The following is a 26,758-nucleotide window of genomic DNA, read 5'->3' as shown; positions in this document are numbered from 1 at the left end:
ATGCATTGTATCCCTCCCACAGGCTGCAGTGCAGCCTGTATGCTGAAATGTGAAACTAAGACATTTGGCCTGCCTTGTGGCTATCAGGTGCAGCCCCAGAGAATAGAATAGCAAGCAGTCAGGAGTCATTGCTTCTGGAGAATCAAACATCTGCTCAAACCAGTGGATTACTTGGGAAAGTCTGGCAAGATCTGTGAAACTCTGCTGACTCTTTCTCCTCCCACTGCTCAGGTCAGGCCAGGTCAAAGAAGCTTTTCCTAAAGTGTCCAGGAGATTCTTCCTGAAATCTTTCTAGCACTTAATTCCTGCAAATCTCTGTCCCCCATTAGTTATCACATGTCCAGCTGGAGGTAGGGGAAGCTGGACCATCCCTTGTTTCTAGCTAGACCTATTAGCATTTCTAAAAGGGTGGCTGAGGCGAGGATAGTGATTGAACTGACTTTCCCCCCCTTGCCTGAGAGAAAAACCTTGTAGAATTCAAAGTGAAGGTTTTGCTCAAAGTTCAAACCAAAGAAAAAATTCATTTATTCACATTTCTTCAAAGGATTTAGACCAAAGCAATTTTATATAGGACTGCACTATTAGAAAAACTAGTGTGAGTAATAGAATGTTCACAAACATTCTAATGGGGATAGTCCATAAAATGCTGATAAATTGTATAGAGATCGCAAAGGAAGCAGGGTTTTTTTTTTAACTGTTTGCCATTGTCAGGAAAATGTTTAAGGGATTATTGGAGAGTGTGCAGAATCACAGGATTTTGAAATCAGAGGTGGGTTGTGAGGGGTGAGTCATAAATGGTATAGATAATATGATATAAATGTGAAGTTGTTTTTAACAAATGAGGATAACTTCTTTCAGCGCTTGAGTTTATTTGTATGCGTATGTATGCATCTGTAATACTCTAGTGCACCTCTGAGAACTTTTCATAACAATGTTCTGGGTAAAATGTTTTGGTGGCTTTCAAACTGCAGAAGAACTTTCCCACTTTGACTTGTTTGCCAAGGAACCATCTCATGTCTACCATAGAAGCCCAGTGCTTTACTAGATCACAACCACAGTGAATTTTGGGTGGTGTTCTAGGGAACAGAGTTTACCATAAATGCTAACCAGGCATCCTGGCCCTCATTTTTATTTACTAGATCACAGCCAGCATTCCCCTACAGCTATACAAGGCAGAGGAAGATCAGGAAAGCTTTCCACAATTACTGCTATTCTAATTTGGGAAGCTGTTTGTGACACCATTTGATAACAAATGCTACAATCAATCTGAGCATTGGGGTGCTATCTATATCATTTTTCTTTTTGCTTCAAGAAAAAGCTTCTTTTGCAAAATTATATCATGACTTCTGGAAACTGGCTATAAATCCTGGTCTTAGTGGTGCTATAAACACTGCGTAAATCAGATCCTATTTTAAGCTGAGCCATGCAGGGAAAATATTGCTCAATGAACTAGAGGAGAAATGGTCAAGAAAGCAGAGTGAGGAAGGACAGGTTTTCTTGCCTGCATGAAATTGGCTGTTCTGGACAAGGAGGTTAGTTTCTATCTGACTGCTTGTGAGTGCACAGAGGGTGGCCAGCAGGTAGGATTAGAATCGCTTGCTGACCAAAGAATTCTACAATACCACAAGCCATGGAAGCTCTGAGTCAGCAGGGTAGATGAGGTTCAGCTCAAAGTTACTGCTTCAGTAGTTATGAAATGTACTATATGACCTGCAGTGACAAAACAAATGACATGCTCCTTCCAAAGCAAGGCTGTGTCCTTCCCTCGTTGCATGTTTTAGGAGAATTTTAGTTGTTTTTTGACAATAGAGCAAGACCCTAATCTGGGAGCCTCCAGTCCTTTGAGCCTGCAGCCACCTGTGGAATTTTGAGTGCCACTCCATGTGCCACTCCAAATGGCTGCTACAGTGAGAGGGGAAGTTACTGGTGGGGACCACGGTGCTCCTAGAGACCAAGTTGGGAATCCCTGCCTTAACTGAAGCTCCCCAGGCAGTGATAAGGCATCTGTGTTTACTTTGAATGAAAACCCCAAGTAGGTGCATGTGTGTAGTCAACAGCATCATAGCCATTATGTGTTATATTAATGGAAGTCTCATTGTCTAATTCAGGCCCATGCTGCAGAGCGCGCTGGCGAGTAGAGTGCTCATTGTGGCTAGTACCCATAAACTTGTGCTTTACATGCATGATTTTAAATTGTGCAGGTGATGATTTAGATACATGCCAAAAAAAGAAGGGACCAAGTCAATGTATATTTGGAAGGAGTCTTAAGCTTTTAGTATGGAGAATTTCAGCAGGCACAGCTTCTCTTGCCACTGTAGCACAGGTGCTGGGAGATGCCGTACCTGTTGAAAAACTCTTGTCAAGCAACTGTTGAAAGCATAAACTCTTCTCCGGTATTTAATATGACAGCCGTTAGAATAGGCTGCACCAGGGGATCCATGTGCTAGCATATGAACAAAGAGCACCCGGAAAAATTATTAAAGGCACACTAGTCCTTTGCATCGTTATATGTGGCACCACTACTTATCTTTTGCTTGAAAACTCTGCTATTACAGTCTTCCTCCTTTGTTCCTGTGTGACATGCCTCATGCTTGTCTTTCACATTTCTGTCAGCGTATATCAATTTAGAAGTATGCAATTGCTTTGACCCTACCTTGCCAAAAAGTGTTAGGATTAGAATGGAGCCAGGAAGACCAGCATTACTGTCAACATGAAGGACTGGGAATTGTTCAGTTGTGGACCAGTGCAGACCCTGTAAGGCTAGTGTTGCCTTGAAGGATATGAAATGATAGATATGGGTTTAAAGTACCATATATCTAGGGCAAGGCTAGCAATGTAGCATGTTGGAACAGAAATGAAATAACTAAGGGGCAAGAATGCAGTAGACCAGGAAAAGGGGCTGAAGCCAAAGCTTGGGTAAAGAATTTAGGGAATGTTGTTGGTTACTATTGGAAATAGAACGATGGACCAGACAGACCTGTGTGAATTGATCAAAGTAATTCTTATGAAAAGTGTAGATGGTGAACTCTCACTGTTGCTCAGGTACAGCGTTTAAGAGAAGCCTGTCCTCCTAGGCTTACTATGTTTGCAGAATGGGTCCAGGAGGCAAATGAGGGGTGAGGTTGCTGAGATGGGTGGGCCAGCACTGAGGTTGGGTGGTATGGAGGTCATGGTGGCCCGGGGCTGGTACCTGCTTGGTACAATAGAAGGGAGCCAGGCAGAAGGGGCCATGTGATTAGGGAGATCAGGGCTCCACCCAGACCCGCCTCCGCTGCAACTTAGCCCAACACTACAGACCTGCCCTCACTTGGAGTGGCCTTCTATTCAATTAGGCACACTTTCTCTCTTAACTACCTTCCCTTTGTTCTGCTATCCATACAGACAAGGCCTCTGGTCTGCCATAGTGCATGAGCTTCCTGACATGGGGTCACATGTCCCCATATGGAGGCCATTCAGTCATGTGTGGGGTGGAAAATCACCCCCACACCTCTTCTCTTTCACCCCCCATTGCACCCTGGCATTCATACTTGACACAGGCTGCTAACACTAACAGAGTATCCAAGGCCTCGGATAACCCTGCCTTGGATTCACCTGCCCATCCCCACCCAGGCCCTGCAGCAACCTACCCAACGCTGGAGCCAGGGCCGAGGAGAGGTGAGCGGGGGAGGCAGGGGCCACAGGAGGCCTGTATCCACATCTGGCTGTATGCTGACAAATGACGTGGCTGCAGGTGGCACTCAGGTGGGCAGCTCGGACATGAGCTGCAGGAGCCCCTTGGCCTCGTGCTGTGCAGCGAGCCTGAGGCGAGGCCCCCTGCCTGAGCCAGAAGCTATGGGGGAGGACGAGCAAAAGCGAGCTAAGAAGGGGGAGGATGGGCCCGCAGGCTAAGAAGGGGGTGGAGCACAAATTGGGGGTGGTCGGGTGGGCAACTGCCTTGGGGGGGCAGAACTCAGTTCTTGCCTTGGACTCCATTTTCTATTGATACGCCACTGGTCAGTACTCCTTCTTCTGTAGTCAATAAAAGCTGTGACCTATTTTTCCCTCCACCCAGTTTCCTCCCTTCCTTGCCCCTGGATCCACAATGAGCATCCTTTTGGGGAGCTGAACCTTCAGATGCTGTTCTGCATCTTAAAAGAAAATGGTGAAAATACATAGACTTTGTATGGTTATTTTCATGATGTAAGTGAAGTTTGATGGCGGGGAGAGCGGGCGGGTAGAAAGAGCTAGTACAAGAATGTTTTGTACTGGAATTATTGGCATTTTCCCTGGGCTTGCAAACAAATAATAATTTTCCCTTATTCCACTAAAAGTGCCTGGCTCTAAGAGGACAAACAAATGGGAATCTTTCCCTGTAATTGAACAAAACTAAATCAGTTATGCTGTCAACAGCATCAAAATATTGTATCATCACACTGTAAATGTTAGTGGAAATGTTTAGATACATTCAGAAGAATGGGTAGGAGGAGAACAGTCTCTCTGTCAGGCTAGTTGTGCCAGTTTTAGTGCGCAGCTCCACTACTTTGGCTTTTAACATCTCGGGAACTGTAATATCATACAAAGCACACTGGAAAGTTTTAGGCTGATCAAAAGAACTAGAAAGCCCTTCTCCTGCTCACAGCGGTACTCCACTGACATGAGCTACTGAGAAGGCATACACAGATGAGGAAGGGGATATAAGATAGGCTCTCAGGTTTAGAGAGGAATGTCTCATGTTTTCAGAAAACATGTGAAGCAGTTATGGTTGCCAAGTCTATCCTGGCAACGAGTCGGAGGTTTAGGGGGATGGGTTTGGGGCAGTGATCAGCATCACCTGCATGATGACATCACTTCCGGCTTATGTGGAGGTGCTGACATCATGCACTTGTAAAAAAAAAAACCTCTGTGGTTTCCAAACCTAAAGTGATGTCGTCCTGTAGGTGACACTGATTGCTCCTCCTTCATCCCCCCATCCTGCTTCTGCCCATTTACCAGCTGAACGTCAGTGGGTAGCAGAAGCAATTGGCAGCTGATTACCTGTCATTATCATGCAATTGGGAACCCTAGAAGTATTCCCTTTCTACAGGATGCTTGAGCAACTACTGCTTCAACTGCCAGGTTTTGATGCACGGTCATAAACAAATGATTTTATTTTTGCTTTGTATGTTGTCTTTTAATTTTTTTGAATCTTGTTTTGGGTCTTTGTACTATGCCATTAAAGGTTATCTGTTATCTGTTAACTACTGTTTCTATAGTGTGGCTGTGGCCACCCCCACTGCCACTCTACCCCTTTTTTTAAACTGTAGGGCAGATTTTTCCAGCTTTTGCCTTTTTGGTCCCTCAGGACTGAATAGTCTTTCTGGCAGAGTGTGATGGTTTCAGGCTACAGTTCTAACATTGTCCTACCCTAAGGTGTAGAATGCCTTTCTCTTTTCAAACAGATCCCCTTAAAAGTGGCACTAGAGAACTGAGGCAGGTCCAAACAAATTGAAAGCAAAATTTATTGAACAAACAAGCATGGAATTATGAAGAAAATCAGCAGATGGAAATCAGGCAGGAATAAGCTATGTACAATTTTAGGTTTCTGTCACAGGCACAGGATTTTGTCAAGCTTTCTAGGTTTCTTATTATGAAAGTGCAGTTTTGTCTTTAGTTACTCTTATATGTTACTGGCTTATAGATTCAAAAAGACTGGGTTCTAAAAGGCTGGTGCCCTTTCTCTAAGTACACACTGACTCCCAGTACACACACTGTTAGATACCCACTCTACAGAAATCTCCCTCATGAGATAATTTGAGCAGATTACTAATACACCAGACATGGGCTGATTATACAGAGCTGCTCTGCCATTCATTGAGGTAACATTTAGTTCATAGTTTGTTTGAGTTTGACAGCCCATAGGCCATACACCAATTTTTTAAAACTTTTACTACAGCCCGCGTAACAGAATTTTGCCGCATCTACTGCACAGTTTTGATTTAGACCATTTTAAAACAACCTTAATTTTATGATATCTGGAAAAGGGGCAAATTTAATTATCCATTTTGCTAGAAACTTATTTTCCCTGCTTCATATTTAGGACAATTAAAAACATATGTACAGATGATTCAAGTATGTTCATTTGATAGTCACAGAATCTTTGATTTGAAGGAGTTCATAAATAGCAGCCCTTGATATGTTTAGACTATTGCAAATTAGATTGGAAACTATTCCTAGGTATCTAAATTCATTTACTTGTTGGAATTTATGCACACCAATCCCCCCCCCCCCAAAAAAAAGGTTTTATAGCAGATTTGGAAAATACCATTATTTTGGATTTATCATCATTTATTTCTAGGAGTTCAGTTTTACAGTAGTCTACAAAGGTTCTGATTTAATCTCTGATAATTTAGGTAAGTCGACTTTTCTCTCTTCCTCTCCAGCTAAACTTGCAATGGCAGTTAAATTGCACACTAAAAACAAAGACTGTGTATTGGTAAACATATCTGTCCCTCTATCTCCCCCCCCCTCCCAGTGCAGAACGGTTAAAACTGAAATAGATATTCAGTGGACTATATTGGAAAATTATTGGACTTGCAAAATTAATATCCTCAAGTGGCCATAATAATTGGAGGAAATTTTAATGCTAGAATAGGCTCGAATGATAATGAAATTCTTCATTCAAAATTCTGTTTACTGTCAGAGGCAGAGAGAGAAGAGGGAGGTGACTGTAAAAGCACCAGCAGCAAGAGAAGAACCCGGCAGAGGCAAGCAGAGCTGCTATACTCTGAGTCTGCACCAACAGAGCATGAAGGCAGGATAGTTAATTGTCAGTTTTGGGGTTTTTTTTAGCCCTTTAAATATAATAATGATGTAATATCAATATCCCATATATTGATATTATGCAGGCTGCTATTGTTTTGGGTTTTTTTAAAAAAGGAAAATGCAGGCTGTAAAGCCCTGCAAGGAGTGGGGGGGGGGGGCATTTTCCCCCTAAAAACCAAAAACTATAGCATCCTGCACAATATCAATATAAGGAATATCAATATTACATTGTTATTGCATTTAAAGGGCTAAACCCTCTCAAAATCAGCAATCAACAATCTTGCCTTGGATGGGGGAGCAACCCAGAAGTGAGGGGAAGGCAAATTGCACAGCAGGTAGTGGGGCACCTGCTCACATGTAAACAAGGAAATGAAGGCACTCCAGGGCAAGGAATATTGCAAGAAGTGCTCCTTGCTAAATGGCCATGGAATCTTCCTTTGAGTATAATTCTCTTCCTAACTGGCTTAGGAATTCTTCTATCTCCCAGGAGATATATCACCCTTTACTTATGGTTACTGTGGTAAGTCTCTCTCACTATTCCACCTCTGTCTTGACCAGCAAACAAAACTTCCAATAAACAAACTTATTTTATCTGTGTATTCCTGCCCTCATATACTGACACACACCCTATTTCAGATTAGATTCACTCTGATTGAAATCCTCTCAGGGTAGGTTTTTACACACAGCTAAGGGACTTGATGTTAACACCCAGGAATCCAGATCCAAAAGCTATCAGTCTTTTCCCTCTCAGAGAGATACCTCCTCCCTCTATTAATTAGCTAGTTGCTCTGCCAATCAGAACACAGGTCAGTTTACCCAGTCAGAGTGCTATTCAGTTCCTGTTATGATTTTTCCCTTGCACTCTGTTTGTGACTGCCCTTTTTTTGGCTGCACTTCCAAACCTTATTTGTCTATGCAGTTTCATCACAATGGCAGGCCAAGATAACATGGGAGTAGTTTTGTATGTTCTCTTGCAGAAAGAGTTCAAAACTTCCGCATCTTACTCACTGGTGGTGATGGGCAAGTTCCGTCTTATGTTTCCTGGACATACCCTAGTAATTCATAATTTGTATTTTCACTGTTGCTGCTTCTGTTAAATGAGTTAAGCAGCTTGAAATAAGATGTGATGGTTGGAAATCCCAGAATGGATCCTCTGCTTTATCAGAAGCGTAGCAAGGGGGAAAGCGCCCGGTGCACTGGTGCATCCTCCACCCCTGTCCCACCCCACCACGCCCCACAGGGCCGCGCCTGGTGTGGCATGCCCCCATTCCCTTGGAGCTATGCCTCTGCACTTTATAAATGTTTCCATTACAACCAGCATTTGTTATAGGTAGGTCCCTGATTCAGGCTACAACAAAAGGAGGAGGAGGTTTGAATCTTTGTTTTATTTAATCTAAGTGTCATCTCTCTCCCATTTAAATGTTCCCATTTAAATAATTTTTCACTTAATCTTGCCGAATTTTCTTCTTTTAAAAAAAATTCAGAATTACATGTTAACAAAATAAAGCAAACAAGGAAAAAAACAAAAAAGAGCAAAAATTAAGAAAAATGACAATGTTTACAATTATCATTAACTCACATTTACTCACAGTTTTAACGAGAGGGTTTTTTGTTTTGCATCTTTATGAAGTATGCATGCATTATTTATTAAATCACATCTTCTAAATCACATCTAAATCACAATTTCCTAGTACTAAATGAAGGGTGAATAGTTATTAAGTGTTGGTTGGCAGAAGATACAAATGTATTCCAGAATTTCTCCCTTTATTCATGTTGGTTGTATGATCTCCTGCATAGTCAAAGGAAACCCCCTTCTGGTCAAAGCCCTCCCCCCCCATCTTTCTCACAATGAGAAAAGCTAGGTGGATCCACTGCCACCTGTTTATTGATCAGGAAGCACAGGTCAAGCAGCACTCCCAAGTTACCAACCTGCTTCATCAGGGATAGTGCAACCGCATCTGGAATAGGAGATATCTTAATTCCTGAGTCAAACTGTCTGCCACCAGCAATGCCTCCATTTTATCTAGTTTTAGCTCGCTGGTCCTTATCTTTCCCAAAACTGCTGTCAGGCACCTGTTCCAAGTTTCCACAGCCTCTCTGGGATCTGCTGGAAGCACAAGGTACAGTTAAGCATACTCTATCTATTGGTGGCAGCCGTACCTATGGGTTTACATCAGTGGTGGGATTCAAACATTTTAATAACAGGTTCCGATGGTGGTGGGATTCAAACAGTGGCACCGCCGCACACACGCACCTCCAGTCCCTATTGGGCAGGGAGGTTGCTTTAGTAACCTCTTCTTGGCACTCAGAAAAAATTAGTAACCATTTCTAGAGAAGTAGTGAGAACTGGTTGGATCCCACCTCTGGTTTACATAGATTTTGAAAAGGACAAGGGGCAAGTTAGAGCCTTGCAGGACCCTTTGGGCCAGAGACTGGGGGGATAGAACAGTAATCCTCCAGCACCACCCATCTTTGACAGTGGGTGGCACCTTGCCCGTCTTTGACATAGGACCCTGACCACCTGTAGCAGGGGCAGGGACCGTGCTCTGATAGGCGGTCCAGAAAGATATCATGATTAGTAGTATCAAAAGCCCCAGGCAAGAGAATTAACAGGGTTGTACTCCCCTTGTCCACTTCCTGATGCAGGTAATTCCCCAGGCTGGAAGGATGTTTCAGTCCCATAGCTAGACCTGAAACCAGATTGGAATGGATCCAAACAGTCCCTTCATTCATGAACCCTAGAAGCTGCCCAGCCAATCGCTTTGATCAAGAATGTTACTTTTGAGACTAAATGGCATTTCCACACAACACAAATAAAATGTTTTGGGGCAGAAAATAAAATGTTTCCTTCAGGAGTTCTGTACGGTTTTTCCCCACAAAAAATGTTTGGAAAATGTTTGATTTCATACTCAAAACATTTCCTGCTTGCCTATGTGGAGAATCAGGAAGTGTTTTATTTCTCCCATCTGAATTTGAACCTCCACGTCCCCCTTCAACACTGCTACTTTCGTTTCCCTGCTTTCCTCCATGTTCTGATGCTTCATAGATTCTCTGGCCGTCTGCCATTCGCTGAAGTTTCCTACAGATGTTTTCTCACCTGGCATCATGGCTGCCTGCCATTTCCATCATTGTTGTACACTAATATATTCATTTTTGCCTGCTGATTACACAAATGTGCCATTTTCTCCTTTTTTATTATTTTGTGTGTTATGGATTCAATGCTATGTAGATTCAACATCAGAATCGGCAAGGCTTCAGGTATCAAGTCTCTATAGCATCAAAACCATGCATGCTTGGGTTTTTTTTTAAAGAAAAGAACCGTTTTCACCTGAAATGTTTTATTTTTATGGACTGTGCAGACAAAAATCATAAAAATGATTCTTTTCAAAAGAATGTTTTAAATGCTTTGTTTGGCAAAAACCCCTATGATAGTTAGCCAACTCTTCTGGGTACAGAGTAGATTTCTTTAGGAGTGGACACACCATTCCTGCTTCAAGGCAAGGAGAATCAGCCCCCTCCCTTAGGGAGGCATTCACTGTCTCCCAGACCCTACATCACCTTAATCTAAAATGAAGAGAATGACAGACCTCTTCAGAATAAGATGCTGGCTGAGATTTCATCAAAATCCTGTGGCATTGAAGTTATATCTAAATATTGTGTGAGCTTGCCATGGAGCCTTTACAAACGATAGTGGCTTGTTGGAAATAGGACCACCTCCCCCTTTCACTGATTATAAGATTAGTTGTTGCTTTGTTCCTCTGAAGCATCAAAGATGCCCACAATTGGCAATGAGTGAGTTTGTGCTAAACAGCTAATTAACATTTCAAAGAAACTCAGCAGAAACCTTTCTCATTTTCATGCTCAGTGGATTGCCATTGTTCTAATTTGAAAGGATTTTTTTCTCCACTGAGTAAGAGTGAGCAGGGGGACCCTGGAGGTTTCCCCTCCCTTGGTAGTGTGTGACTAATCTCAGTATCGTCATTCCATGCTTTGCCAGACATATTGTCACATCAACAGGTGAGCCTTAAGGCATTCGCAATCCTGGAGTTCTGGATAACTCAAGCCACTTTCAGTTGTTATGATTTTAGGGTTACTGCCTCACTTACTGGAAGAATGAGTAAGTGAGGCAGTCACCCTCACATTCACACGTTGCCAGTTTCCTGTGACCACTGGTGGGAGATGCTAGGGTAGGGTTGACGTATCCAAACTGGAAACTCCTAAGGTTTGGTGGTGGATGCTGGGGAAGACAGGGAGCTCATTGGGGTACAGTGCCATAGAGTCCACCCTCCAAAGCACTAATTTTCTTCTGGGCATCTCATCTCAGTAATGTAGAGATAAGTTGTAACTCTGGGAAAATTCCCATGTCCCACATGGAGGTTGGAATCCCTAAACCAGGGGTCGGCAACCTTTACCACCCAAAGAGCCATTTGGACCCGTTTTCCATGGCCCTGAAGATCTACTGAGCTGGAGAGGCGGCTCCACATGGAGCCGCCTCCGGTTCGGCCCCTCCACTTATCTTTCCTTCCAGTGCTGGGAGGTGGAGGTGCCGGGCAGGGGGGGGGATGGCGGTCGAGGCCTGCCTGGTGCCGCTGCCTCTAATGCTGCGGGAAGCAGCAGTGCCGGGCAGGGAAACCCCCTCTGCCCCACGGAGCAGGCAGCCTCCTGCTCTGTGGGGCAGAGGAGGGATGGCGGCTGCGGGAATGGCAGAGGGGGGATGATGGCTACTCTGGAGGGACATGCCCACGCTACCCTCCAACCTCCAGGCCACGTGGAGCAGCAGTATAAGGCTGAAAGAGCCACATGCGGCTCCGGAGCTGAGGGGTTGCAGACCCCTGCCCTAAACCCATGAATTTTCAGCCTTCAGCACACATGATCAGAAATGCGGGTTTTTGATTATATATGTTCAGACATATTGAAAGTAGAAGCTGTGTGAAAGTAGAAACTCCCATTCCCCCAATATGGCCAACATATTTATCAAGAGGATCACATCCTCTTAATATGGAAGGAGGAGTTCCCTAATTATAACTACTGAAAAAACTTATATGCAGTGGTGGGATTCAGCCGGTTTTCACCTGTTCAGTGGAACCGGTACCTAATTTTTTGTTGAGTTCGGGGAACCGGTTGTTAAAAGTGACTTTCAGAGCCCCAGAGCAGCCTGGTGGGGGTGTGTGGTGCAGGGGGTGGGGGGTGGGGGGAGAGAGAACTGGTTGCTAAATTATTAGAATCCCACCACTGCTTATGTTGTCTGTTTTTGAGAAGCTTAGACAGTTAGAGAGGTGGTTTCTGGCAGCAAGGAGGATGTTTGCTAGAGGCATGACTGCCAGCTGATAATCAGGAACTTGGTGATTCATAGCTTGGCAGAGGTGTTATTTACAATAAATAGCACCTGGGTCAAGCAGTCAAATCCCCCCTCCCCCTGTGGCATAGCAAGTGGCACCCCTCATGCCCCCTTCCTCACGTATGGCTCATACACCTGCCCTGCTAACCCAATTCCTTTACACACACAACCTCCCCCAGGAGCCCATTTCATCTTCCCAGGCCCCGGACCTAAAGGGGCCTTTCCAAGGCTTCAGCTGACACATCAAGCAACATGGCAGGAGCTGAATGCCTAGAACAGGGGTAGGGAACCTGCGGCTCTCCAGATGTTCAGGAACTACAATTCCCATCAGCCCCTACCAGCATGGCCAATTGGCCATGCTGACAGAGGCTGATGGGAATTGTAGTTCCTGAACATCTGGAGAGCCACAGGTTCCCTACCCCTGATCTAAACATTAGGAAGAACTTCCTAACGATAAGAGCTGTTCAACAGTGGAATACACTGCCTCAGAGTGTGGTGGAGTCTTCTTCTTTGGAGGTTTTGAAACAGGGGCTGGATGACCACCTGGCAGGAGTGCTTTGATTGTGTATTCCTGCATGGCAGAAAGTTAGACTTGATGGCTCTTGTGGTCTCTGCCAACTCTGTGACACTGTGATTCTATTTTCCCACCTAACAGATTTTTCTGCAAATGTAGGAGACCACCTAGGTATGCACCTACTGGTAGTGACTGATTCCAACCCCCTACCAGCCCAGCTAGGTGGTGGAGGAGCCCAGGAGCCATTCTGGGACCTTCTGCAGTGGTGGTGACACCCAGGAGGTGAACGCTGTGGTGGTGTGCTACCAGACTCATCCAGTTGCATTTGGGCTGGAAGGTGAACAAGGGGGAGGGGAGATGGGATTCTCTCCCCCCCCAAAAGTTTTGTAGGCCTCTGGCTGTTGCTCTGGTAGAACAGCTCCAGGTGAGCCAGTGAAAGGGCGAAGCTGGGGGAGAAGGAAGCCTCATTGCACCCAGAGGGGCTCCAAGGAAGAGAACGGAGGAGGCCTGGAGCTTTGGTGGGGGAGATGGCATTCCTTCCATGAGTTTCATGGGGTCCCACTTGACTTTTTATATTCTTTAAATCGCTTATGCTTAGGTAGAAAATCTTCAGACTTCAAACAAAGATCCCATGAGAATCAACCAAACAAAAGACAGAAATGACAAAAGTTGTGTAAAACTGCCTGGAGGACCCAATATAGTAAAAAATATCTACATGGCTGTCTCTTGTGTCTTCAAGGAGTGGCAGTTTGGAGAGGATTTTGAGATGCAGCAGGACAGGGCAGATGAAGAAATCCTGTTCCATTGACAGAAAAGCCACCTGTTAGTGGAGATTTAGGGATTTAACTTGTATGAAAAGGTATGTCCCCTTCAGCACCTATGCCGAGGTTCAAAATTTTGACTCACTCTAAAACCTTTTATCATTGAGTTTCTTGAAGAAAATTAATTAATCTAAATCTACATATTTAAGTGTGATCATAGATTTGGAATGTTCATAGCCCAATCTAGAGAGTGGGAGAGCTTCGCCATGTCCAGGTGTGGTGCAGCCATGGGACTTGCAAAGCCATGGCCGTCTGCTAAAGGGCTTCAGCACCATGGCCAGCTCCAGGATGGTGAAAAAAGCTGGTCAGTGGCACAACAGCACCAATTCAGATGGGGTAAAGCAGGGGGCCCAATGGAAAGGGCAGACAAGGGGGCAGAGGAACAGGGGAGGATAGAGCCAGCAAGGCCAGCACAGGGCTGGAAGCAGGCAGATAATCTCCCAGCCACCATCCCACCTCTGAAAGGAAGGATGAAATGGTGGGGGACAGTCCAAGACCCAAGGGGGAGAAGAAACAAGATGCCAGATGGAAGCAGCCAGCCCCCCACCCAAAGACAAGCATGCAGCCGAGGATGGGTGGCAACACCAGAGGGGCCGCCGCAGCATGACAGAGATTCCCATCAGGTGGCTGTGCCATACATCCCCACACTGGGTTCTGTTATATACACCAGTGAGAGAAAGGGGTGGGAGTGTTTTCCAAACTTGGAACTCCCATGCTCAGCAAGTTTCAAAACAAGTTCAGGTGCAGGTGGACCTGTTTCTGTTGGGAAGCTGGCAGGTAGACTGTTGTTATTTCAAAGAATCCAGCCACTGGAGCTGATCTCAGGAATTGCTTATCAGATCAGACAGCCATTCCATTGACCATGCTGGGCCCTAGAACCAGCTCCAAATGGTGAAACCTCCAAGTCCTGATAGCACTGAGCCCCACAAATGAATCATAGCCAAATGGGTGAGGATAACCACCTTGCTTGGATAGTATGTCCTTGTAGGGCATGAAACTGCTCCGCCTGGCTGCCTGCTGTGGCCAGATTATCCAGTTGGCCAATGACAGTCTCTGTGCATTCTGTCCATTGTTGCACTGCCCATGGACTTTCCAAGGTAGCCCTTGCCTCCCACCAGCATGTTCTAAAGGCTGCAGCCTCCTGGGAGGGGGATGGCTGGGGGCATGGGGGGCAGCGTTGAGCGATGGCTCTGACGGGCAACCAGATGGGTTGGAGCAAAGCCACTGTGGTGGCAGGAAGCTCCACCCTCCATAAACATCCCTCCCTTACGTTGGAAGGCAGGAGCAGCCCAGCACCCAGACCTTGTGATAAGTCACCTCCTTGTGGAGGGATCAGGTGGCAATCTGTACGCCTTGAATAGAGCTGCAGTGATGTGTGGAGCACAGGCCCAGGACTTGGGTCTGCGAGGCACTCATAGCCAGATCCCATCTCCACTTGTCATGCAGTCAGTGCCTTCTGATGGTTACAGAGCTTCAACCTCAACATGCCTTTGCCATAAGTAACATCATTGTAGGTGTGTGCGGACTCCTGGTGTCTGGGATATCTCTGGCCACCAGGGAACTGGTGCCCCCACCCAAAGCTTCAGTATGCAAAATTCAGATTGTTTTCCATAATGTCATCCCTCTTGTGCTACATGTACATGTTGGTCATACGTTACTTCTGCTTTAGACTGGAGATGGATGGCTAGATTTTTAAAAATTTTAACAACTTAGCAGGTATAATGTAAATGCTCTCATTCACTATCTTGGAAAAGCTAGTGGACTCTTGCTTTCTGATTTTAAATATTATTTTAAAGTTGAGGATATGTAACTCTCCTCTGGTGCCATGAAAGGCTAGTGTGGGCAGCCATAAACCAACTTGAAAGGGGAAAATGTGAATTGCTTCCTGCCAGACAGAGGCCTTTAAATCAAGAACAGGAGCTGAGAAGGTTCATAAACCTAGAGGGAGAGGGTTGTTTTGGGTTTTTTTTTACTTTTACCTTTTAGCTTCAGGGACTGAGGTATCTTAAATTCCAGCTTTCTGGTTCACTGATCTGCTGAAGAACAAACATAACACTTGAACAGACAAGACTATGCCTGCAGCTTTCTGCTGAAGGTTTTTTTGGGACATTTGCTCTGCAGGCACCACTGCTGGGCACGTTCAGCCCCAAAAGTACATGGTTGTACTCAGCTCATCCTACTGATTCCAACAATATATAGCTTTCTCTTTATTTTTTCTCCCCAATAAGCTATCTTCTAAGCCACACAGGCATGATTTCAGAATCCATGCTGGTTTTCATATCATGTCTATGTAGCTTCAAAGACAGCTCATGAATAAATTGCCGGAATTGGCAGGACGAGTTGAGTACAACCAGGCTGAAAATGTGCCCAGCAGTGGAGTCTGCAGAGCAAACATCCTGGGAAAACCGTAAGCAAAAAGCGGCAAGCACAGAGAATCCCTGCAGCACCACAAAATGTTAGGCACAGGAGCTTTAAACTAGGGTGGGAGGAAATGGCGGCGGAGGGGGGGGAGTAGAGGAAACCGCCTTCTCTTCTGATGCCTTTCTTGTCTGTGCTATCTGAACAAAAAATGAAGAGGTTGCTTTTAAAAAGATGTCCTCAGGACATTTTATTCGTACTGTGCATAATCGACCTAGGTCTCCTGTTTCAGGTTGCCTGCTGAAGACGTGGGAGGAAAGCATATTTTAAAAGAAATGGCCGTGCACCAGGGGTGCTATGTCAGTTCCAGCGAATACCTGGAAGTGATATACATTGCTGGCATGATGAGGTGTCTTTCTAGGATCTTGGACAAAACTCTAGAGATTTGGGGGTGGAGCCTGGGGAGAGCAGGGTTTGGGGAGGGGAGGGACCATAATGGGGAAAATGTGAATTGTCATAGGAGGGAATTGGTGAACATTGTCTCCCTTCTTTCAGTGGAATATATAAAAAACCCCAAAAATCAGATCCTGAAAAAGGCCCCTCTACCTCCCTCCCCTTCAACCTGGCTGGTTCCAGTCCATGTGAATTTTGGAGGTGGGACATTCAGTTAACACTGGGCCAGGCCAGGCCGAAACTGCAGTTGAACTCTGCACCTGCCTCTGATATCCAGGTGGGTCTCAGAGGTAACAGGCAGCACAGGTTTAGCTTTGTCCCACCTGCCACCTCCTAGACCCACATGTATTTTCAGGCTCATGCTTAATAATCTGAAAATTTTCAGACCGCCCCCCCCCCCCAAAAGCCAGTATGTAGTATCACCCTAGTGATCATTGGCAGGGACACAAGGTTTTCACCAAGATCTGAAACTCTCATGCCTCTTCAGCCGGAAGATTGGTGTCTGTACAGAATGATCACTGAAGAAACTGATCATGTTTCATACAGCCTTGTCGTTTAGTGGTTTATGTGAGCCTCTAAAACAGTCAGAGACACTATTTGAAGCAGTGCTCCTCATGGGTGGGAGCAACTTTAGAGGGAATGGCTGCTTTAGAGGGAATACATAGCATACCATACAGCTTAGAAGACATTAAACTCCTGTTGTGCCATCCCATTTTTACTGAGCTCCCTTGTATTTCCCAAATCCACCATCTTTAGGCACTGCTCTTAAATATCCAGGAATTTCCTAAGCCAGAGTTGGCATCCCTGTTTACAAATTCTGTTATATGGGTGAGAACTGAAGCCAATAAACAGAGGCTTGTTCAGAGTTGAGTTTTAATTTGGCATTGCCCCTCTTTTTTGGCATTTTCTTCTCTTGCTTTGACCAAAGTCTCTATGGCCACTTGAAAGGCCTCTGAATAAAATTCAACTCCTCCTCCACTCAGGACTGTTAAACATAAGTCAAGGGAAAGGGGCCCAGAATAGATTGTCTTGACTGACATTAACCTCCATTAGTGTCTATATATAAAATGCAATTACAGGTGCGCTGCTCTGCTCTGCTGTCTTTGTCCACTTTGTTCATGAGAACAAAGTAGACCCTCTGCTTTCTTCTTGGTAACACTGAGCTGAAAGGAGAAGAGGAGCGTGCAGCTTCTGCTCCTTGGTACAGGGAGGAGTCTGTTATTACAAATAATGTACAGAACACACAATCCACAGAGTGCTTTGCAATTGCTCAGCTCTTTCCGTCACAAAGCCACTTGCTGAGTGAGCCAATTATTGTTCCTGGTTATTACAGTTAGGGAAGTCAGAGGAAAAAAGTGACAAGTAGTGATTTGCCCAGGAAAACAAGAGTTGAACTGAGATTTTAACTGAGTTTTTAACTGAGATTTCCCACGAGCAGCATGTTATCTGCTGGACCACACAAAGCTGACCTGTGCATTTTGGAAAATGCCCCTGCCCTCCTCACTGCCAGGAAAATACCACCTGGCTTTCTCACTCCTCTTCATACTGTGGGAAGGCAGTAGTGGTGGGATCCAAAAAATGTAATACAGGTTCTGATGGTGGTGGGATTCAAACAGTGGCGCCTCCGCACACACGCACCTCCAGTCCCTGTTGGGCAGGGAGGTTGCTTTAGTAACCCCTTCTCGGCACTCAGAAAAAATTAGTAACCACTTCTAGAGTAGTGGTGAGAACTGGTTGGATCCCACCTCTGGAAGGCAGGGGAATGTGGGAAGGTGATGTCTGCTTCCAAAGTAACCCATAGAAGGCAGATGCTAGAAAACAGTGCTTACTTTCTGTACTGTCCCATGCTTCAGGGAGGTGGAAAAAAGGCACTCATCCACCTCACTTCTTCAAGCCATAGTGAGGAACCACCCACCTCCTTGCCCTCTCCCGCCATGGTGAGGCACTGCTCAGGTAAGTAAGGAGAGGGCTGGCTCACTACATCTTCACCTACCAATGGATGGAGGAAGCCATCTCATGGTCACGGGCTGGCTGCCAAGAAAGCCAAGGAGCCAGGCTGTAGTTAGCAAATGTCTACAGCTTTTATTTAACAGGCAAAATAGCCCCCAAACATTAGGCAAAGCAGTGGTCAGAGTCCAGTCCTAGTTAAGCAAGCTCACCAACCAACCAAGTAGTCAAAGTCCAAATCGCAAGTCCAGAGAGCAGGTCCGGGAGGCAGAGTCCAGGGGTCATACCGAGAAGCAGGCTTTCGGAAGTAACACACAGGTCTGAGGCAGAGCAGCAGGTCGAGGTGACGTGTTGCCTTCTGCAGAGAGTTCCCCACTTGTCATCCTCACACATGTGGATGGTACTCAGTAGTTAAAGTCTAGTCCAAGGTCAGCACAGATAGTACTTACTCAAGGATGTCAAATCCAAACAGGGGCAACATAACTGACACAGATCCAGGAGTCCAGGCCCAGACCAAAGTAGCCAAAATACACAAACACAGGCAGGACAGTGGCAAGCAGACTCATTTCTTCCATGCACCCCCTGTTTCCCAGCCTCTTTCAACAGAAGGCTGTCCAAGCAGCTGCAGACAGCTTGCATCTGGCCATCACATTAGCCCTGCTCCTGAAACACTCCACTTTGCTGTTAAGGCTGGGGTGGTTCAAGACTGCTAACCATGCGCTACACCTCCCGCCCTGCAAGTCACCACACAGTCTTCTCCTGCACCACTCACTGGCTTGGGGGATGTGGAGGGAGAGCAAGCTGAGCTTCATTGTCTATCTTCATAAGGCAGTTGAAGACAGTTTTATTTAGGATTGCATTTTGATTGATGTAGCTTTTGTTATTAGCAGCCCTAGTTGGAGTTACTAATCTGTGACTTTCATGGGGTTTTGTAATTGTTCCTTTTATTGTTTTTCACAATGTTTTATTTATATTGTAAGCTGCCTTAAGTTCAGCAAGGGAGAAAGGCAGCTAACCAATGTTTTAAATAAATAATAAAATAAAATAAAGTGAGTCAGGAGGTGCTATATTCGCTAACTCTGGTTCTCTAAACAATTAAGTTTCTGATTTATATTGATCAGTGGATTTAGGAAATGCTTATGCCACCTCTCTTAGTCCTGCTTGAGGTGGTTTGCAAGCAAAACCTTCCTAAATTGTCATAAATTACCAGTATAAAAAACAAAACAAGCATTAAAAACAAGCCAGGACACACCTCTGCAGGGATAGTCACTTGCTCTAAGGTGAGTAAATACAGGATTTGCTTTCCAGGTGGAAGAGCTAGGAAGAGCAATGTAGGCGAAATATAGTTTATCAGATTGCAAGAATGAACTGACAGTGTCACTGTGTCCAGAAGGTAGCCTCATTGTGTGTTGTCAGGAAACGCTGTTGGTTTGGGTCTATCGCCCTTCCAAATTATGGCTCCTGTTCAGCCAGTAGTCATTTTGATGAAACACTGTGGGAGTTCTGATCCATCAGTCTCTCCCACAGCATTCTTCTGGCTGCCATTGTGAGTCCCTGTAGCAATCAGTTTTGCAATTTCAAAGGACTGTTGCTTTAATGTAGAGAGCCCTCCTCGCTCTTTCTGACAAGTCCGGATGCCTCTTAAGACAGAATCATAGCTTTGCTATCTTCATTACTTACTCTCCAGGTTCCACCCAGCAGTTGGCTTGATGGAGAGGATCCAGGCCATTGCTCAGAACGTCTCCGACATCGCCATGAAGGTGGATCAGATTCTACGCAACAGCCTCGTGAATGGAAAACGTAAGACCATCATTAATTTCCAGTTGAATTTTTTTTCTACTTTGGATTTATAGCCCACTGAATCCCACCACTGGAAGGCAGCACACAACACACCCCACTGGTTGCACTGCTCTTTTAACTACATTTGTATAGATATAGCTGCAAAGGCATCTTTCTCCTGATTGCATCTTCTACATTGGTGCAGTAGGTCTTTCCTGCCCTGACAAGCCACCTGCATTTTAGGTTTCCCCCACAGTAAGAACACGGCTACTACTACACTCCAGACATGGGGAAAGTGAAAGTTTGCTGTTTGGGGGCCAAAGATATCAAACGGTGCCTTGATCACAACCTGTATACTGCAATGTGCTTGATGTATCCTTCAAGGACTGCAGCTTGACAAGATGAATTTCAGCAAAGCTAGATATGGAGCTACAAATCTTCCAGCAATTTGCATTTAGAGCAACTTCCCTGGCATCTTTACTCAGAAAGGCATGTAAAGCAGTGTCTAGATGTACATCTAAGATCCCAAGTGTAAATCACATGCAAACATGTCCAACACAAGCAGCCCAGCGTCCTGTGCAGATAAGGGAAAGTTGCTTGTGATTAGAAACAGAGAGGCACTGTGATGCTCAGAACGTTCCCTGCCCAATCTTTCCCCTCTTCCAAATGCTCCTACACTTGTTCTCATTCCCTCAAAGGCTTTTAAACAAATTAAAAATACTTGAATAAAAATATAGTTAAAACACTGTGGGTGAAAAGGGTGCTGGGGCAAAGGGAAAGAGAGTTTGGAGTGTGAATGTGATGACAGGGAAAGGTTAAACACCCTCCATTCCCAAAGGGGTGGATGCATCTGTGGCTACAAAAAAAAAATCAATAGGAGTCTGGTGGCACCCTAAAGACTAACATGTGGCATATATTTTTGTGTCTGCTTCTTCAGAGGCAGTGCTGTGGCTCCCACTAGGCAGACTTTTTATTTAGAAAATGTGTGGGGGGAAACTAGCAGGGTTAAGAGGCCATGAAATGCAAAAAGTATGGAGGAAACTGTAACTGTGTAAAACTCAGATATAATAAAGAGAAGTCCAGAGACTATTGACTAAGTATTAGAAGAGGAGTAGTAGTTTGGATTTATAACCTACCTTTCTCTCTTGTAAGGAGTCTCAACGGGGCTTACAAACTCTTTTTCCTTCCTCTCCCCACAACAGACACTTTGTGAGGTAGGTGGGGCTGAGAGAGTTCTGAACGAACTGTGACTAGGCCAAGGTCACCCAGCAGGCTTCATGTGTAGGAGTGGGGAAACAAACCCAGTTCACCAGATCACTGCTCATGTGGAGGAGTGGGGAATCAAACCTGATTCTCCACATTAGAATCCACTGCTTTTAACCACTATACCTTGCTAGTCCCCATTTATCTCCTTCCACTCTCAGTTGTCCTTGCCACAAAAAGACTTAGCTTGTCTCAATGTGCCACTGAGTTGCAGCTACATATATTGTGTAGTTAGGAATGTACTGGCTTAGAACCAGTCTAGTTTCTGGAATGTTTTGCAAATGTGTGTCTCATTGTCACAAGCATTCTTGGGGACTCCTCTTAAAAAACCACTGGGTTGCTTAGTGCGTCTCCAAGTGTTGCAAGGGGTAGGAGAGGTTTCATCTTCTCTAGAGGAAACAGACATGGAGAGCCATGTTTGTCCCCTCCTCAGACTCTGGGTGTTCTTAACCATATGATCCCAGGCCACTTGGAGCACAAGGAAGGAGAAAACAGCCCCTCCTCCACGACCATAACCACTAGGGAATATAGTCCAGGAGGGAAGGTGGCCTCTTCCACACTCACAGTGCTTGGAGATGTCCTTTGACAAGTGATCCAATGGTTTTTAAAGGTGAGTCTTCAAGAGTACATGTGATTGTGAGATGGATTAGGGGATTTCCTACATGGCTTGCATCACCTCGATTGTTTAATACATGCTGTGTATCTAAATGATACAGATAAAGGGACTAATTAATTACAATTAGAGTCCACTGTGGAAAAAACGTATCGTTCGGAGTTTTAAAGAATGGCTAGCTACCCCCCTTCCTCGACTACTGTGGTTTTCTCCTATAATTAGTATTGCAGGACAGGTCTATTCATCTCACTACCATTTATCCTACCTCTTGGTGAAAAAAGATACGATTGTCTCTTCAGGAAATTGCATATTCAGTTCCTTTCAGCCGTGTCCAAAAAAACATAAGCAAAACCTTTTCATGCTGGTCTCATGCAACTCTACTGGGAAAGGAACAGATAATGCTTCCCAAGCACTTGACAAGCAGAGTACTATATAGCATTAGTGGTAATGCTAACTGTCAGAACTGCAAGGCCAACTTCTCAGCCAGCTGCACCACCACCACGACGCATATAGGGAATGTATTCCCACAGCATCATGCATACATCCTGCTGGTGCAAAGGCCCTTATCTATTCTTTTAGTCCCCATATATCTCCATGTACGTCTATATTAACTAATGTTCTCCCCCTCCCCATTGGGTTAATGTGCTAAGAAGGGGATTACTGAGAAAATCACTTTAATCATGCAACAATGATGTGTTTGTTTCCTGCTAATCCACTAAAGAAAATAATCCCCAACAGGCACCATTTAAAGTCCTTGCCTCAAATCCCATGTGGACTCTCGAACCTGCCTTTCTAAAGCTCCACATTGACTTCTTTTGTTCTCTCTCTCTGCGACTCTTATTTTCTCCTTCCACAGGATGTGTTTTGAGCTTTCTTAAATTAATATATTTATATATATTTAGCTATGGCAGGATCCCCATGGTTTCTGCTGCTCTGTGTTTGCCATAGCAAACATATTTTTTTGGATTTTAGCAGGTTTTATAGAAGTGAACTGTTGTCACAGAATTCTTGTATATGTCTGACAGTAACCCATGTGTCAGTAACCAGAGGCGTAGCTGGGCCAGAGTGTGCCCGGTGCGTACTCTGTGTCCCTCCTGCTCCATGGCGCCCTGCCCCCCCTTACCATAGTGCAGGCTGGAGAAGTGGCCTGTTCCCTTCAGGCTGAAAACGGCCCAGTGGGAACTACCCTGCGGCTCGCAAGGTCTCCTGGGAAGTGTAGTTCCCACCAGGCTGTTTTTAGCCTAAAGGGAACAGGCTGCTTCTCCAGCCTGCAGTTTCATGAAGGCAAGTGTGTGTGTGTGTGTGTGTGGGGGGTGCCACGGGGGGCACTACAGGAAGATCTTCCACCCCCAAGCACCCCCCCAGTGCAACACGCACCCCCCCGGTTCCCTTGGTAGCTCCGCCTCTGTCAGTAACTGATACGCAGTTAGCTATTACATCTTTAAAACTGACCTGTGATCAGTGCCACAAGTAGTCATTTCTACACCCAAGCTAATTCCTGGTTCTATACACATGGACACATGTTTATCTGGGAACTAGCACAACAGGAAAGTTAAAAGTGATTATGAAGCTTAGAGATATCAAAGTTAAATTGCAAAGTTCTCATAACTCACATGGACTGCTTCTGTTCAGAACCTGTTAAGTCAAAAACTAACTGGCAGCCTCCATCCAGTATGGAGCACATGGCCAGAATCACATTCTTTCATCACCACCACATCAATATTTAGTGACTGAACATGCATTGTTTTGAAGCCGCAGGCAGGGCTGGTTTCAGGTTTTCATCCTTGGGCAGAGAGCATCCATGGCCCCCCAAATCCCTATGCAATCTCCCAAATGCCATGCCCCATGGGATAATTAATTCACCTCTGGAGCCAGAGAGGAACCACCCCTTGCTTGTTCCACAAGCTCACAGTGCCTTCCTGTGTACATTACTTGAGAGAAAAGCCCATTAAACAAAATGAGCCTTGCTTTCTGAAAAAACCTGATGGTCTGCTTGCCAGCTATTTGCTCATCCATTAATTTGAACAGCTATTCCAGTCAAGTGAGTTGCCTGTCCAGGTATCCAGCCATTTGCTCACTGTTCTTGTAGCAACAGAAGAAACCATGTTATTGAGCCTTGTCCCATGTACTGCCTTGGAGTGGTGACTAGCAGTATGAGAGACAGGACTTATTGGTGCTACCTCTTTTGTCACCATGTAAGCAAGCAAGTGAGGAGACTGATAGATGTTGGGCCCAGTGAGGAAATGTCCTGCTGACCTCTAATTTCAGTCTTGGCAACAAACACAATGAGAAGCTAGAACAGTACCACCCTGCCTGACCTGCTTCCATCACAAGGCCTCTAAGCACACTACTGTCTGGGTTTTCATCTAGCATCGTGAACACTTATGGGTTATTTCAAACCCAAAATAAACCCTATGTATTATTCTAACAACCATCGGTTGATTGCAAGATTTTGATGCCCTGTCCAGGTTGCGCAGGGGGTAAGAGCTTGTACCACCATCCCTTTATACAAGTGCCTATAATATCTCCATTGCTCTGAATATTATTCCATTGTATTATTGTTATCTGCTGCCAAGTCAGCTCACACCTTCTCAGAAAGAGGAGGTACAGGAGGCCAGTCCAAGCCCAGGGCTGATGACACAGGAAAACTCGCAGGCAGAGGTTGTAATAGAGGGGCTGTCATAAACAGAAGCTCAGCCCTTCAGCTCAAGAATTCAAGCCATGCCTGAGACCCACCATCCAGCAGCCTCAACTTTGGGATCACTGGAGCCTCTAGATCAGAGGGAGGAAGGGGAACTTAATTCCTTCTCACTTACCATTTTTCTGCTCCCTGAAGGCATTCTGAATGCATGTTTCAAAAGCTGGTTATGCATATGGGACCTCATGGGAAAATAAAGTTTGAGGCATATGATTCTGAGGTAAATAGTGACAAGGTTAGGGTCAGGCACTTCTCTCTTTTACCATGGCTTTATTTAGAATCATACTATCCCAAAGGTGATTTCTTTCACCTATACCATTTGGCTGATTCCGCATGGGCCAAAAACAGTGGTGTGAAAATGGTGTGAAAGCAGTATAAACCCTTTTACACCGTTTTAAACCCTTTTACACCATTTTCACACAGTTTTCACACCGCTGTTTTTGGCCCATGTGGAATGAGCCATTTGATTCAGGATAGCATCTTTCATCTGGATAGGCTTAATTAGTTAAGCTTCTAGTTAAGGGTTAATTCTGCCAGAAAGATATTCCCAGAATGAATGTGGTATGCAAAAAATCTTTAAGAGGTTGCAGAAACAGAATTATTCAAAGTTCAAGGCAGACAATTTAGAAAGCCTTACAGATGTAAGGCTCCAGATGGCCTTTTCTTCAGGGGAATTAAGAAAATAAAGTTTCCAGTGGTAGAAGAATAAAAGAGGGGGAGAAGTCACGGACCACACTGAACCTGAATGCTAGTTAAGGGCAAGCATGAAAAATTCCTCTTCATAGGGAATGACAAAAAATATTATAAATCCTTTTTTCTAAGAAAGAGAAACAATGTACAAAAGCTAGTATTTCACTTTCATGAGTGTCTCAAAAGGATGACATTTTGGTATTATGTAGATTTATTTAAATGGAGCCAATTAAAGTATTAAAGTTAGGTGATTAAGCAGCTGCAAATTTCTGAATTCACAGTTTCAAAAATAAAACAAAAATTTAAGTGAGACTTCTGTCACATCCTTTCTTTTCCTCAAGAGCCAGTGATCCAATTAAAATCATGGATAAAGTTAGGCAGACGCCCTTTTGACAGGAGAAAGCACCATATCCAATAAAAACAAAGTGGACTCTCGTGCCACCTTAAAAGCAAACAACTGTTTAAGTAGCTTGCATTTTTCTGGATTATTTCTTTTTATGGATGGGATCCAAACAAATTTTTCCCATGGTAGTATGCCATGTCTACCTCCCTCCTCCCACATTGGTCCACCGATTTCTGTCCCAAGTTTAGTGCTTTTGGGAAGTTGGGGTTTTCCCTGGTTCTCTACAGCATCATTCATGCACTTCCAGGGGCTTCCCCAGCTTTTCTCTGATATTTCTCAAGCCTACTTTCCTCTGAAATTTTGGAAAAGATGCAATAAAGCCTAGATGATGGGAAAATTCAGATTTTCTGGCCCACATGGGACCCATGCTTTTCCTTAATTTTTTTTAAATTGGCAAACTGTGTTTACGGGAATGGTTTGCCATTGCCTTCCCTAGTCATCTCCACATTACCCTCAGGTAGATAAAGATACATTTTCACCAATTAAGAAATTTCTGATTTTTTGCAATTTTTCTAGCATATAACACCAAGGCCCTTGGGATTCACTGTGTTCTGTTGGCCTGAGATTTTATTAATGTAGCTTATTATATAGCTAAATGACTAATCTCATGGGTGACTTTAGAGTATTTTGGAAGAATAAGCTTCTTAATCAAAATTTATTTCTATTAAAATAAAAGGGATTAACTGACCATAGTGAACAGACTGAAAGCTAACATAAACGTTATGAGGATTTGGGCACTAGCCAGTGGTGGGATTCAGCCTATTCACACCTATTCGGTATGTTGGACTACAAGGACCATGGGTCCAATCCCATAGGATGCTTCTTATGGGGCTTCAAAGACCCTAGGTCTTCTAGGTGGATTTGTTGTTACCTGGAGGCAGGCAGGTACAATTAAGGTGTCATCATCATTTAAACTGAATGGTTTTCTGGATCCTTGAAGCTCAGCAAGTGTGGACAATCTATTACTTCAATTGCACACAACATGGTTAGACTTCATTCAGTTACGCAGCTCTGCAAGATTGTTCTGTGTGTCAGCATTGCCATTGTTTGCCTACTAGATGGTCCACATTGTTTGCCTACTAGATGGTCTACACTTAATTG

At 44.6% G+C, this 26,758-nt stretch overlaps 1 protein-coding gene across 1 annotated transcript in view; it reads left to right on the top strand.

Moving 5' to 3' along the window:
• MGAT5B (alpha-1,6-mannosylglycoprotein 6-beta-N-acetylglucosaminyltransferase B) overlaps positions 1 to 26,758 on the top strand; it is a 116,166-nt gene continuing 89,408 nt past the window's right edge. Inside the window, exons 1-4 of the mRNA XM_048490879.1 lie at positions 1 to 7; positions 7,806 to 7,809; positions 17,283 to 17,288; positions 19,896 to 20,011. Coding sequence (XP_048346836.1) covers positions 1 to 7; positions 7,806 to 7,809; positions 17,283 to 17,288; positions 19,896 to 20,011 — 133 coding nt within the window. The remainder of the gene's footprint in view (positions 8 to 7,805; positions 7,810 to 17,282; positions 17,289 to 19,895; positions 20,012 to 26,758) is intronic.

The sequence above is a fragment of the Sphaerodactylus townsendi genome, linkage group LG03, assembly GCF_021028975.2.
Source record: "Sphaerodactylus townsendi isolate TG3544 linkage group LG03, MPM_Stown_v2.3, whole genome shotgun sequence".
NCBI classification, from domain to species: Eukaryota; Metazoa; Chordata; class Lepidosauria; order Squamata; family Sphaerodactylidae; genus Sphaerodactylus; species Sphaerodactylus townsendi.
The sequence above is the reverse complement of the archived record's forward strand: the minus strand, read 5'-3'. Positions and strand labels throughout refer to the sequence as shown.